The following is a 16,547-nucleotide window of genomic DNA, read 5'->3' on the forward strand; positions in this document are numbered from 1 at the left end:
CTCACGGCAAGCACTTAATCGAATTAGCAGGTATTGTGCCTTCGATTTCTAATCCCATACTAGACTTGACTGTTTCCCCGCTCTCATTCAGTCGTATGGCCCTCTACATGGCCCTCTAGCTACTGGATTAATTGATGGCTTCATTCTATGATTGATTTTCAAGTTCTGCCTCTGCATCTTTTTATTCTTGTGTTGCAATGATGTTATTGAACTAAAATGTAGGCTGAGATAATACTACATTGTCACGATATAGCATATTTTTTATCATTTCCTACTGACCCTAACAATGTATCTTTGCTCAGGCTTGGTATTCGAAAAAGTCTGCTTTACTCAAACGAGCTGAAAATGTTCTCATGACGCATCTTCTTTACAAGTCTCTGCAAGAACTGATTAGATTTACATGCTTTCCCGCCATGGTTATTCGAAGATAAAAGCACAGCAAATCACTGGAACGGTTTTAGCCACTCGTTTTCTAACTTTGTAAATGTTCGCAGAGCAATTGCTTTTAAGTGGCTCTTAACTTCGAATCAGGAGGAATGAACAATGACTTTGTCGTGCACCCTGTCCTAACAGCAGCAAAGTGTATCTTGTAAATGAACTAGATGCTCCTAATAAGGGAGGATCGCATCAAAGAGACCCATAACGAGCTCCTTCTTCTCTCGCTTGGACCTCTTTCAATTGATTTTTTTCAAGGAAATTAATACAGCATATATTCAAGATTATAGAGAGTGCTTTTCTGGTTATGAGGATCATAAGACCGAGTTTGCTCATAAAGGATGCTAATAAAAGGGTCAGATAGGAGCTGATATACTGCATTATTGGTGATAGGTGAGATTTTATGGTTAAAAAAAAACTGCTACACAGTATTTTGTGCTTTGTATGGAAGAATTTGCTGAAATTTAGAGGCAGTGGCGTTGCGTGAATGAGAGCCTTTATCAGCGTAAGGCTAAAGTGTGCTCGGATGGTAAGCCGTGTGACTGAGCGCAAACAGCACCATTTGTATCTTACTGTAAGATTGACTGCACCTGAGAGTGAGGGAACAACTAAGACGAAAAGAAGGAATTGAGATGAATGAGTGTCATTCACAGGCCACCTGGCTGAGATAATAGGAAACCTCCATGTGAACTTGTGCTGGACAGAGAATACCACTCATTAAGCCAGCAAGCAAACATAACCATATTTCAGATTCTAATGCTTTCCAAGTGGACTTTAATCACAAACAAAGGCTCCCCGTGTCAGTGCAAACTCATGTGCCAGCATTGCCCACAATGCCTTACTTGTATGTTAATTAGTACCTCGTTAAATGCTTCTGTAATTAGATTTGATGTTATATTTCTTTTAGTTGTATTTAGCTCCTTAATTTTAACAGCCTAATTACATTCCTGCGCTTTTACCTCGCTTGTTCTGACATGTATCAGGTTCATTCTTTCAGAAAAATCTCATGCCGATCAGCAATGAAGAGGCTCTCAAGCTTTCGAGTCCAAACACTGTTCTGCTTCCATAAAATTCCAGTAATATTTTATAAAATGTTTAAAATGCATAGCCTTATAGACACATTTATGTCTCAATGGTGGTTACTTTAATTAGTATTTCATGTTTGCACAGTCGATATATTACTTCTCATTTAATTACCAAAAGTGTACACACAGTGAGTACACTGTGTACTAAAAGGTACAGATTAGTCAGGAAACTAAATATTAGTTCATGAGACATTGAAAATGATAAACGATGGGCTAAATATTTCTTTCATAAGATTTGAAACAATCTACACTTATAGATTTCTTTGTCCCTCCCAAATGATAGTATGTAATCTGGCCTGACATTAGAAAGCTTTTTATTAGTTTGTTTCACATATTTGAGACCGCAGAAAGCATAATAACAGAAAATTATGACCTCCACAATATATTAAACTAATGGAGAAACAGCAGAACAAGGCTGTTGTATTGGAGTTCCATATAAGATATAAAAGTGGGAGGTGCTGGTGCTAAACACTGGGTTTTTATTAAAAAACGTTCCTGACATTTCCACCTCCACACTATCTGTTCTTTCTGTCCATTTCCTGGCTTTACCCCCTGAAAGGCTAGGACCAACTCCTATTTATGATTCAAGAGAACATCTGCGTACAAAAACTCCTCTTTTTTTTTTATTATTAATCACTATTATTATTATTATATACCGCCCCACCCTCTTGCATGGCACAGTTTCTATCAGCGAACCCTTTTCTACCAACTGCCAATGTAGCCTCCCCATGCCCTCTCTCTTTCTCCCTCGTCCTCTCTGCCGATGCACTGAAGTATAACTAAGCTAGCATGGAGGATATCCTGTTCAGGCCCGACCAACTTTACATAACACATCATCGGCAGGCATCCACTTTTACATAAAGACAAAGACGCAGCAAATGCCGTCCAGAGCCGGGACTTAGCGGAGATGAGGGAAAGCGAGCGGCTTTTTTCTGCACTCCCTGTAAAGCTTCACGGCTCCGTGCTCACTGTTTTTGTCGCAAAAACGCCTCTAACAGTAGCTGTGGAAAAGAAGGCTGGCACAAACCTCGTGCAAACCATACCTTTTCTTAGCCAACTCTTTAAAGGCTTGGAAATTCAGTTCCAAAAAGGCAACAGATTATACTCTGTCCCCTGAGGGTGAAACGTTAAACCTGGAGCTTGATTTGTCCTGGATTGTAAGCCAAACAGCACCACAATTGATGTTTTGATTGAGCATAGCAATATGTGGCCATATAAATGTAGTGGTACTGTGCAGGGGGCCATGTGGGCTCATTTTGGAGTAGCCTTGTGTGATTGGAGAGGACAGTGTCAGAAAACGAGATAAATTTTTCCCCCAAACAGACTGATGAATGGCATTAAGATGTCTCAGCAGAATATTTTATTGTGGTCCACTGCTATAAAGCTGTATCGAATTGGACAACTGGAGGGGACAGTATGTCATTGCAAGGCCACTAGGACATAACGCCTGAATCAAAGGCACTTCCTGTGGTTGTGTTGCCAATCGCCTTCCTAGTCTACGACCTGTCAGGGTAGTGCCAGAGAGGTGGCTAATCAATCTACAGCAGACACTTCCACACCAGCAGTGGACATTTTTGCCTCTGCTCCATATAGGACTTTATTACCAGACCTGCAGTAGAAGATATTTGGTAGAAGATCTTCACTTAAAGCATTTTAGATGTAGTGAATGCACCGAAATGAAAGGTAATAGATGCTTCCAGTAATGTCAATCGTGTGGCCAAGATCAAATGATTGTCTCTACGGTGGACTTTATGTTATTGATAATGAAGTGTTTCATGTTGAAATGTCACACAGTAATTATGTAATGCAGCCTACATCAGGTCACCAAGGTCAAATACTCTGTACAGTTTATACCTTAGTCTTTTCTACCAGTGACTACGCCATAAGTACTTTGACCGAGATAAGATTTAGATGTACAAAACAAAAACGCAACAACAAATCAGAAAGCACAGAAAAAGAAACAAAACAAAAAAAAGATTTTAACACACCACCACCAAACACTGTGGAAATAATTTGTTGTTGATTGTACTTGGCAAGTAGGGCTGCGATTATTTTGGTGATCGAGTAATCTACCGATTATTCCACCTATTAATCGAGTAATCGGATAAGAAGTATTTTGTTCTTTATTAAAACAAGTAATTTGTTTCCTTTTCGAAGAATGAACATTTTTATTGTTGAAATGGCGCACAAGAACATCTGTGAAAACTAAACCCATAAAGAACATTAAGATGCCATATTTCATCAAAATACAAATACAAATATACAATTAAAAAAGAATTATTAATAAAATCGTTTTTAAGTTACCTCAAAAAATGCATGGTACGGAGTTTTCTTAATTTTTTTACTTTGAAATGATCCCATACTTTGGAAACGTTCTAGTTTTAAATGGACTAGCATTTAACGAATTACACGAGTTACTTGAGGAATCGTTTCAGCTCAAGTGGCAAAGTTATCTGGTTAGAAGACTAAATAAATTCATGCTTTTAATATAAAGAAAATCGACACATGAATAGTTTTATTTCCTGCTCGTCTACTATACCAAACATGAGTGTAAATCATCAGAACACTTGCATGGCTCCTTTTAGTAAGCTGGAGAAACGTGTTAGACTGTATACTTTGTCATATATTACACAACGAACACCCAAGTAAACATTTGCTCAACATTATGAGTTTATTGTACAACTGAAGAAAAATTTGACTTTGCTATATGACTATAAACAGTGGCACCTGAGAGGAGATTTTGTGATATTTCTAAATGGAAACATGCCATAGCCCTAAGCAGCTCATTGATCAAGAGCCATCTCAGTGGTGTGATTTCTGATTTTTTGCATGTTTGTCCCACTTTAATGTTTCAGATCATCAAGCTAATTTAAATATTAGTAAAAGATAACGCGAGTGAACACAACATGCAGTTTTTAAATGAACGTGTTTATTATTGAGGGGAAAACAAAATCCAAAACTACATGGCCCTGTGTAAAAAAGTGTTTGCCCCCCTGTTAAAACTGTGGTTTATCACACCTGAGTTTAATTTCTCTAGCCACACCCAGGCCTGATTACTGCCACACCTGTTCACAATCAAGAAATCCCTTAAATAGGACCTGCCTGACAAAGTAAAGTAGACCAAAAGATCCTCAAAAGCTAGACATCATGCCGAGATCCAAAGAAATTCAGAAACAAATGAGAAATAAAATAACCGAGATCTATCAGTCTGGAAAAGGTTATAAAGCCATTTCTAAAGCTTTCGAACTCCAGTGAACCACAGTGAGATCCATTATTCACAAATCATATATTATTTCTATTTTACTACATATTAAAATATTGGCATGTTCACGTTCGAGGGTACAGACCGCTTTTACAGCAAACTCTCTGTGTTCACCTGTTAATGAAATTACATTAAATGATACAAGCATGGGTTGGTCAGTTTGATTAGTAGGTTAGTTAGGATAGTATTTTACTACTCTCCTGTCTCCTACTCTTGCAAGGTGGTGTTATGATGGGAAACGTGCACATGCAGTCAACCAGGACGCAGAGATTCTTGATGTCGGTTTTGTTGTCTTGCCAGGACTTGATTTTTTTATTCAATGATAAAGGGCTGTCAAATTTTAAACCCAGAAACAAGAGCAAGCAAGCATTTCCTATATTAGCCGTTTATATAAAAACTGATCCAAATGTTCGTATTGCATAGAAAACTGCAATTCCAGCAAGGTTCAACTTAGTACAACTTTCCTTCTTCTCGATTTTGATTACACATGACACCTTGCTGTCATGTCCTATCCATGTCTCCTAATTCCCTGAAAAGGCTGTAGCTTTCCTTCCCTCTGATACACTCCTAATCCAATCAGATGCATAACGGACGATCGGAGGAGCAGGCCACATATTAAATAGCATGATAATCTAGATTGATGAACATTCGATGTCAACATTAACAATATTTTCAGAAGCAGAGAATAAAGAAAAATCAATGGCCTTTTAGACCTGTCATTTCTAAAAGTATCTATCTAATGAGGATACCTTTCGAAAAGAAACAAATGACACAAGTTGAAATATTCTTTTTAATTATTGGACATCCATAGTGGAATATGATTTACATTAATGAGTCTAAGTATATTAAAAGCATTTTATCCCCCTGCATTCGAAACAATCAAATGATGGCCTTGGCAATGCCATATGAAGTGGACAAAGAGAGAGCGAGGTAATGTCATTTTAATTACTAATGGATCCCTCAATTGTTCAGCCTTTGATTTTTCTTTTTTGGCAAATCTAATAATGCGGATAATATTCATCAGATATGCGGGGCCTTTTGGGGGATGATGAGATTAGCTCGGTGGCTCATATTTACTTAGAGAGAGTGGTTATTCACCATGCCAGCCACTTAAATCACTGGTTTATTTGAGGATTGAGGTTTCAGGGAGCTATCAAGCTCTTATATCTCACTGAAGTAGTTGTCCTTTTAATATATGGAAACTGTTGATTGCTGTCTGGGGTGGAATGACTGATAGGTATTGTATGTGGTATCTGTAACCATTGACCGCTCTTTGTCGAAGGACCTGTAGAGCTGAGCATATTGTTTGTATATGCAGGCTCGCTGATGGTGTGTGTTTGTTCTTCAGGCACTACTTTGTGCAGTACCTACCATGTGTATACAAAGGAAAAAGCTAATTAAACTAGCTATAGATTAGAGGTTTCCTTAATAAAATCTTATCTAGAATGATGAATTTGTATCTTCATTATGATTAAAGATTCTTCAGACATTCAGCTATGGCATTAGATGAAGCATATATATATATATATATATATATATATATATATATATATATATATATATATATATATATATATATATATATAAAAACATTTTATTTATTATTATTTTTTTTTTATATAAATATTTATTTATTTTTGGCTCTCCTAGTTTAGGTGAAGAGAAAATGTAATGTTAATGCATCCAAATATCATTGGATTGGAATATCAGATAAATTCAGATCTATTTCTTAAAAATTATTTGCATTTATTATTCTAGTATTTTATTCCTGCACTTTTCAACTTACAATTTTTTTTTTCTTGAGGTTTTGATTTATGTAATCAGCCTAATAACCATAAGAACTCACAAATGAATATAATAAATGTAATAATTGTGAATTCCTGTAACTAACAGCGGCTAAATTATACATCACAGATCTCAGGCCATGCTTTATTGACCCCAGTTTAAGAACCGTTAATGCTCTACCTAAAACCTCAACGTATTTTGTGCAAGTAAGGAGAATTTCAAACTTTTCTTGTCTATACCATCATTTTGACAGGTACTTCAATTTGCAGTATAAACTGAGCTTAGAGTGATTTGTCCAGCGGTTTGTTCGGTGAATTGTTCGCCCAAGGGACTAAACTGGTCCTGCTTTAATACAACATCATGTGAAATGACCTGAACAAGGAATTTTGCTATGAGATTATTCAAACTAGACAGGCCTATACCAGTACTGTAGGAACTAATTGGTTTTGAGCATTAGAAAACTGTGTGATGGAGGGAAGAAAAAGAAATCTGGCATTCTAAAATGCCTTCTTATAAGTCTGACTCACATTATGTATAGTTGCATTATGATTTTTTTTCCCCCGTTCTCATTCGTTCTGGTTGAATGTCATTGGCAAGATGGCTTTATTGCTTTAGACCCGTGCGGGCGGCCAGGTTGGAGGGTCCTCGGTACGACGGATGAGCCTGGCAGGAAATTGGCAGATGGAAGCATCCATTTCACTGCTAATTACAGAGGCCACCGGCCTCGTCGACTGACAGGGTTCAACTGGGCAATGTAGAGGCTGCCAGCTCCCATCCTGCACGCTTTATAAAATGCTCTTTAATCCTCCTGCACAATATCATTAACTTTGTAAGTGGATGAACACAATGGACAAGCAATTTAATTAACTTGTACCATTGGATGTTGGAAGGAGAGACTAAATGAAATTAATGCACAATATTTCCCCGGCCGGGCGGCCAACCTCGGGAGCAGCCTGGATTGTTGGCAGGTCCTGCGTGGCCAGCCGGTTTGGCCAATTACGCCTTGTTTAGACCTATCCATAACGTTTTCCACAAAGAGGGGAAATAAAATCAGCGGTTCGCAGATCAATCATACAAGCACGCCATTGGAGTTTAGGGAGCGTTTTAACTAAATGAGAGGAGCACTCTTTTTCAGACTGCTCTCCATTTCTATATCTGTATTTCTGTCTCTCTGACTGTCTGTGTGCCTGAACTCCTACTGAGCCATGAGTGAAGTTTTCATTGATGAAACACAGGTGGTTGCTTTGAGGGTTAGCTGGTGGGATTTAAGCAATTTGAAGACGGTGGAAAATCAGATTTACGCATGCAAGTAAGAGGTGGCATCCCAACTACAAAACTATTAGCGCTGTCGAAACTATGTACTTAAGATTTTTGATCAAATGTAATCAGAGTAATAAACATTCAACAGTGTTGCAAGTTGTGAATCATCTGCAAGCTGTAGATATTAATAAAGTGTAAAATTATATGGTTCAAAAAAAGTCATTCTTTGATGTACAGTATTCATGCCTGCGTATAGCAGGGACTCAGTATTCAGGATGATACAACATGAATTAACCAGAAAGCGACTGCTTAATAATATACAGTTGTTTAAATCTATTTAGGAAATGTCTTCTATTCTAGTATACTTTGACTCCCAATGTGCTACAGTAGCAGCTTGAAAGCTCTTCTGACCTTTTTTCCCCTCCAGTTGCTTTATTAGCTAAACAGACTAATGTCTTTTTGAACTACCTTGTCCTCTTTATTCTGTATACGCTATTAAGTCGCCATGATGCTCTTTTAAGGTCAGACCGTAACTAACATGAGCTTACATAATTTTAACCAGGGATCAAAGTCGAAGTGTCTCTAAAGCAGGCCAAAAGTGAGTTAGACTTCAAAGCCAGGCCGAGCGCGGATCCCAGAGAAGCAGCACTTGTTATTCAGGATCCAGAGTGAGCCAGCACCTCTCGAGGAGCCATGCACAAACCTCCAATACTGCACAAACAGGCTGTTTGTCATCCTTAGCAGTCACAACACCCTGAGAGAGAGGCAGAAGACGAGGAAAGACAGAGCATCAATAACAGGGTGGCTTTTCAGCGAAGAAATACAGATCGAGATGCCCTTGGCTTCCCCCCTCTAGAATTCTTAGCCATATATGTTTGCCAAACAGCACCTCACTCATTGATTGAGTATTCAGAGTATTGAGCCATGCTGTCTATTATTCATCTGCTGCAGGATGGCCTGACTGGATACACAGACAAAACTCTCATTTAAAGTTCCTCCGTCACCAGCGCTTATTTTTACAAGCAGGCCGGATGCAGCAGTGATCCATCACTGCCTTAAGGGGCTCTCGTCTGTGTGGGAAAGCATTCCCTTGACATGAAGACTCAAACGTGTCAAACTTTGCACTCCTGGTTGTGTGTGTGAAATATGATTCTGGTCATACATTCCCTGTGCAATACATATGTTTAGAATAGATGTGTGATCAAAATTATTATGTTGCCTTTATGATTGGTGTCAAGATGAATTTAACACACTTTGAATATATATATATATATATATATATATATATATATATATATATATATATATATATATACTTTTACACTGTTCCACTGTACAATATGAAAAAAAAGGTGTTGATTTTAAAATGCTGAACACAACAACCCATTTTTTCTTAATGAATCAAATTATTTTGATAATCTCCTTTTTTTTGTTAATACTAAGCATAATTTACAGACTTTTTGTTAATACATTGTTAGCTATGCAGGCACGGTGCTGCTCAAGGTTATGGCTAGTAGCCATTTACTACCTTTTAGCTCAAATGAGCAGCTGACGTGTGCTAATCTGAAAGAGCAACACTTGTGCCCTGTTTGTCTTCTACGCACTTTTCCCCCATTTAAAAGCTTTTATATTGCATTCCCTCACTGACCTAACGAAAGACATGATTGTACATGACTAACAGCCTGAACCTCGCCCTGAGCTCCTGACCCTTGAGCATCACACTTGAGTGTGTGTCTGCATTTAGACTTGGTGGCACAAAAAAAAAAGAAAAGCAGCACTTTGACTTCTGTGAAAAAATGACTACATTTATGTTTGCTTTATGGCTCATTTTTCAAATAGAATGCAGAAAATCCATTAAAGGTCACGAGATTTTAGCCTCTCCCCCCTCTCAGTAAGTGCATACCTCTGGCAGAGCTTAGCATGTACAGTGTACTAGTGTGCAGAAACCTGTGAGGAGTCGTTTTAGATAATTATATCTGAGCATGATTAAACCACAACCCCACCCACTTTTGTTAATTTTAGAAAGCTCTATTTGTGTAAAGTAGTCACAGACCTGCATCATACCTCGTCTCTCGGTTATTTATCTGGTGGTATGGCGTTTCACCTGTGGCTAAGAACGAGAGTGAGAGAGAACTTTCCGTGGGCCAGCTGTAAAACCTGCCTCTTTATGGCCCAGTTATTGTCTTTCTGTCTACAATCACTGCTATTACTCATTTCCCTTCCCGTCCCTTCCCTGGCCTGCCCGGTGCGTTTAATAGAGTGCATTTTACTAATGGAAAATTAAGTAGTGATCGTGACAGTCCAGTTTATAAATATGTAAAATATACTTTTAATTATTTCAAGTGAATCTGGCAGGTAATCAATAATGCCGGACGTGACAAACATACGCTTGATGCGGGTCATTGTAAAGCGGTGGGTAAAAAAGATAAGCACTTCCTGTCAGCGCGCTCTGGCTCCAATTAATATTTTGAGGCTGTCATTCCTCAAGACAAATGGATTAATTGTGGCCTGCTAATATAATAGGTTCTTCATGAAGAGTGCCCTGGCTCAGGAGGAGGGGAGGAGCGAGGAGGGGGGGGGGGGGGGGGGGACGAGGCAGTCGGTTTGAACTCTGACGTTAAATATTTATTAGAACTCTCGTATAGAATTTTTATGATGGCTCGGGCCGCTGCTTGGGTGCAATTGTTTACCATTTATTTGAGAGGTGATTAATCGAAGTTTGCTCAAAGTAATCATGACGATGCCATTAGCGATGATTGCTTTCAGAGAGGTTATTTGGTTATAGCTTTGTGTGACAGTAGAACAAAGAGTGACTAACGCAGCATTGAGCTCCACTGGGAGAGGGCAGCTGCTGCTGATTTACCTGTTAATGTGACTCAAGGACGCTCTGGTTAGATAAGGAGCGATATGGTATTGTTAAGTGAAGGCTTTAATAAGTGTCCATTGATGCAACAGTGCTCTTGATAATAAAGGTTTTGAAAACAGCAGAGGAAATACAAAATGCAATGTCACTTAATATAATTATAATGCTGACAATTTCACATTTGGACTTTTACCTTCTTTTTTTCCCTTTGTCCTCATGAAACAAATCTGATATATAGGTAGAATGATATTTGTTTTGCTATAGATATTAGAAGTAATTTTCTCTAAAACCACATGCAGTGACCTTTCTTTTATGGGAAAAGTGGTCACAAACCATGCCAGCAAAATGTCCCTACTCAATAAACACAGAATTCTGTATTGTTGTAGTAAAGCTGTTCTCTTTGAATGCTTAAATTAAGATAAACCACCTGACTGATCAACTTGATTTAAAATGTATTATATCACAATTTTCTCTTTAAAAAAAGATACTTTTCCAGCAATACATAGTGTTATATAAAAACAAATAATCATTGTGTCTACAACAACGTTTGCATTTTTATATTAAAACAATCCTTTTTTAAATATAGATTTCATATAACTAGAAATATTAAATTGAGGGAAAAATTGTGAAGCATTTAAAAAAAAAAAAAAACATATCGCAATACACATGCGGCATGCATTAAATGTGCACCTTTGATCACAGTGTCCTCGCAATGTGCCGATTTCTTTCCTGTAGGTCCAAATCATGTTGTTACTTCACTGTTTTTCTGAAGTTGAACAGACTGAATAATGAGCCTTTTATTTTATTTTTTTATTCCAATACCATCTTGTAATCAAGAAGCATTTTTTTATATTCCAGAGTGCAGCATGGTAAAATCTTAATAGTGTATTTGTATCATTCAGTGTATGCAAGCATCTGCTCTCATTTCCTTTTTTCTACTCATTTTGTCATTTTTTTTTATTTATTTTGTCAACTAGTGTGTTATGCACAAAACGATGCACTATTTCTCACCCCTTCTCTGGCTTATATATTCATTGAAGGAGACGGAGGCAGTTTGAAACCTGAGCTCTCGCTTCTGTCTGTCTGTCTTTTATTCATCTAATAACAGACAGAATCTAGAACCTTCTTTCAGGTCTAAGTCCCACAGAACATGTTTTCATGTGTTATTTGTGAGACACTTGTTTTCTGTTGAAGAGCCTGATGCTATGTGTCTGGGAGATGGGCAAGACCTCTTGTTTGCACTTTCCACAAATCAGCAAATGTTTCATCTCTGGATGTGCGGACCTCATACATAATGCAAGGGCCGAGTACGGCTCCGCCGCTCACCCAGAGACTTGTCTGCTCCTTCATCTGCTCTCTCGTCACCTCCTTTATCTCACTGGGCTTCTGTTCTCTGTCTATCACCTCAATCTTCTGCTTGGTCCATACCGTTGCAGCTGTTTGGCCTGGTCCTCATGTAACACTCACCCTTCCCCTCCTGTGGCAGTCCCTCTCATACTCTGACCCCCTCTGTATTGTGGTGCTGTGGAAGTGTTAGAGGTTTACAGGACCATTGAGAGCACAGGCTCTTTGCATTGAGGCTTGAGAGGGAAGAACTCTGCTCTCGGGCTTTATCTGCTGCTTGAAGAGTATGCAGAGAGAAAGCTCTTCCAAAAGCAAAAACGCAGCCAGTGGACTGTGAACCGAATCAAATCCCTCAAGTCCTTTTTTCTCCCTTTCCTTCTTGCCAAGTTTGTTTGGGGTGCTACAGGCTGGGAAACTATCTGATTGTTCAGTAAAATTAAGAATATAATCCTATTGAAGTAAATCTTTGGTCATGCTAAACACTGTCTGACTCGGGCTGCTTTGAAAGGCTCAGAATACTTTGACAGAATCAGGTCCATCTATAATTTACATGTCATATTTGGGTGCAGTGAACTTGTTACATAAGAAAGGGGAATGAAAGGTGCTTGGATTTTTTGTATTAGAGCCTGTTTTGTCTATTCAAATGGAAAAAATGGATCGTGGGACCTTTTGTGGCGCGATATACATGGAGGAAGTGTTTTGAAGGAAAATGTCATCACTTCCTCTCATTCTGTGTCACATGACTTAATGATGGATTTTTCTTTTTTATACATACACATTTATATATTTATATACATATAATTATGCATAATATACACTTATTTATATGGACTTTCTTATTTTTAGTTATTAATGCATTTTGTATCTTGTGCTAATTTTCTCCCTCTTTTTTTTTGTTCTTTCTTAAACTCCTTCATGAAGGCACTAGGAAGTTGCTACTTTGTACATGAATCCTTAAAAACCATCCACCAGTTTGATTTCAAAGGTAAGCTACATGTCAAATAAACTACCTCACACACTCCTCACCCATTCCATTAGTCTGGTGCGGTCAGCATGAACTGGAGGAAAAAAGCCATCCACAGTGATAGAATCAGCCATAAGTAACCGTAAAGCTTATTAATATTAGAATTTAATTCATGAGATTTCAGGCAGCTCTAATATTATGTTTGAGATACTGGATGGTTAGAGGTGACCTCATCAGCTATCGAGGTCAGAGGTTACGGGTCTCTCTGGACACACTAATTAAAGCTTCTGCTATTACACGGGTGTCAGAATTAGCCGCTGTCACCCCCCTGTGAAGGACAGAGAGGAGGCCAGAGTGACTCGAGGGTCCTGCATTGCTCTCACACACTGATTTCCTTAATGTTTCATGAGATGGAAAGCAGCTTATACATATTCACAATCGTTTAAACTAAAAGGTTGATTAGATTTGGGTGTGTCTTGTTAAATGCTAAATAACAACATATTTCGATGTTTTCGCGCATTTCAAGTAGTACATTTTTAGACTTACATTAACATTGTGAACTCCTCAAGCTCAGGTTTTAGCCTTCACCCAACAAAAGACATTTTAAGACCAGTAGGTGGTGCAGTTGTCTGAAAATGTTTTTTTTTTTTTTTTTTTTTTTTTTTTTTTCCCCTGTCCTTTTCCCCCAGCATAACTTCCCTCTCTGATTAATTTCACAATAAGTAAAGCCCTGTGATACTTATTAAATACCATGCTCTCGTGTTTGTGTTTATCTAGCCAAGAAGTTCAAGAAGATGGTTGGCAAGGAGATCTACTCTGACACTTTAGAGAGCACATCCATGCTGGAGAAAGAGAAGTTCCCTCAAGACTACTTTCCCGAGGTGTGTTTATTCCTCTTGCTGACACCACAATGTTATCTGTGATCCTTATGACTGTGACCTGTATCCATCTGACATATCTACAAGTTCTACTCACATTCATTAGTGTTTGATTTCATACAAATTCCTTTTGTGCGATTATCTGGTTTCCAAGTTGGAGAAAATGATGGCCATAAAGCCATAATTCCATTTTTACAACCATTACAGTGCAGGACTGCCCTTAAATCAAACACACTAATAGAGTAAAGTCTGACTGTGACTGTAAAATAAAAAAAAATACCTCTTTGAATTTTAAGCTTATGAAGTACATTATATATTTAAAATAAATTAATTGTTCACATTTACCAGGGAGCTAAATAACTACTATAAATACTAGGATCAATTACTACATAAGCTTTATGGTAAAACTATCAATATTTTAGACATTTGGAGAATTGTCTGTGTATATATATGATAAGTCACCTTGACCATACATGCTGTTACAGGCAAATAATCACTGATGGGGTGGGGTGGTCTGTTGAAGCCCGACCTGGTGCACAGTTTCTAAGTTACCACGATAAAATGACTATTATTTAAAAACTGCATGTGCAAAAGTATCATAAATTTCACCAATACCACAGCAAGTTGCCAGGGATTTCAAAGGAAACATTGTGCTTTTAATTTATTTCATGCATTTGTAATGTAATGTAAAATGTGAGCGAAAGAATTTTCTTATTTCATTGCTAGAATCACTTGTAACAGCCATGAAATCATTTCTTTGGTATTGTTTTTTTTTCCTCTTAAACTACAGGTTATAAACTGCAGTCTTTTGAGAAACCACAACACCCTTTCTTCTGACTTTCCCGTGTCAGTTTAACCTTAGACTGTTACAAAGTGCTGACTCTGGAAACCCCTTTCAGTGATTTCCTCACAGAAACTTTACCATGCAGTCAATTGTGCATTTTTCTTAGAACTGTTTATGTGGCGTGCCACCATGCAAGTGCACGGGGAAGTTGTTACTTTAGGAACAATAGCATATTTTGAGTGCATAAATAGAAAGTTTGCAGCCAAACTATGGGAAATTAAAAAGCACTATATGATTTATATAAATCAAATTATTTATCGTGAAATGTCGTTCTCCTGTATAATTGTTCAGTAATATGGTGTTTCTAGCCCACAGTATGTAGGTGTTTCTTGCAGATGTTTCAAAATTCACCTCGTATTCCATGCAGATTTTCAAGGAAGCGTATACAATGCCAATAGGTGTTTCATGGCTGCATGTCATGTCTTATTTTACAGAAATCTCCTGTAATGTAGGGATTCATACATATTTTTGCTTTTTCTGACTTTCCATGCTCACGGTTCTTCCTGTGTGTGTGCATGTGTTGGCCTGTGTAGTGGTGACTGTGTGTGAGGTTGCTACAGTAATAAAGAGCGTGGGTGCTCGTGTGTCAGGCTGATTCTCGGAGCTCATCAGTTACCCACGCTCTGGCGGTGCGGCCCGGCAAATATATGCAAAAGCAGACAGAGTTGGCCTTTCACGGGCCTCTTCCAATTTCCTTATCCTTCACACACGCACGCACACACACTCGTACCTTCCCTCTGTATTTCCCCCTGGCTCCAAATGTGACATTTCCACATGATCTAAAACCAATTACTATGATTCAGTTGCTACACCGTTTGCAATAATTACCAGAACACAAGCAAAACAAAAACAGCAAGGCTGACTGACTGGCACAGAGAATAAACGAGAGGAGGGGTGGAAAAAAGGATGAGAAAAGAAAGTTTGCGCATTGATTTATGTACGTTTCATAGCTGTGTTATGAATCTCAGGTGATGCTCTCAAGAGCAGCACTCCAGATAATGTTATCCTATTTAGAAGTCACAGATTTGTGTAGTCTAGCCTGGACAGGGACTCTCCCTTACCCTCGAACGCACACGCGCACAAGCTCACAGGCTTACACACACACACTCTCATACACACTCGTACACGTGGCCCTCGGCGTAGTGAGAGATTGGTTGTTATCATAGATCACGGATACGGCTCAAACCTCTTATGAAAGATGAATTAATTTCACTAATGCTCTAATGCAAGGCTGTGGTGAGGTGGCTCGGCTGGTGATAACCCAGGCTTCGTCCCCGCTCCCCACTCTGTGATTTATGCCCTCTTTTAGTAGATGAAACCGGCCAGATCCGCCATCCATCTGCTGCTCTAAAAGAATCCTATTAACGGCGAATCCGGGGCAACACGCAGCCCCGGTCCAGTGACAGCACGATCTTGATCCTGTTCTTGGGATGGATCTAAAGTGTGACAGAACCGATAAGTGCATTCGGAAAAATTATTTAAAAAAACAACAACAACTAAACATGAACCATATACAGGACAAGAAATGAGCGTTAGTTGGGCCTTTTTATTTATTTATTTATTTAAAAAATTGTATAAGTCTCCCAGCTAAGCACATTTTGTTTCCAATCCAGAAATATGCAGATAAGATCAAACTGATTTGACAAGACAGTAAAGTAAACATGATGAAAGCCCAGATTGCTTTGGTCAGAACTGTATGCTAATAATAACCCCCTGATGACATCGTTGTACAGGAAGGAATTTCATTACCCCATTTGATCGACAGGCGACGGTTTTTACTGGTAGTGCGACAAGGAGAAATGCCTGATGACATCACACTACGTCTTG

At 38.5% G+C, this 16,547-nt stretch overlaps 1 protein-coding gene across 1 annotated transcript in view; it reads left to right on the forward strand.

Annotated features, from left to right (window-relative positions):
- inpp5a (inositol polyphosphate-5-phosphatase A) overlaps window positions 1-16,547 on the forward strand; it is a 150,578-nt gene that overhangs the window by 74,522 nt on the left and 59,509 nt on the right. The window contains exons 5-6 of the mRNA XM_083538441.1: window positions 12,956-13,019; window positions 13,776-13,879. Coding sequence (XP_083394567.1) covers window positions 12,956-13,019; window positions 13,776-13,879 — 168 coding nt within the window. The remainder of the gene's footprint in view (window positions 1-12,955; window positions 13,020-13,775; window positions 13,880-16,547) is intronic.

The sequence above is a fragment of the Silurus aristotelis genome (genome assembly GCF_946808225.1).
Source record: "Silurus aristotelis genome assembly, chromosome: 4".
In the NCBI taxonomy this organism is placed as follows: domain Eukaryota; kingdom Metazoa; phylum Chordata; class Actinopteri; order Siluriformes; family Siluridae; genus Silurus; species Silurus aristotelis.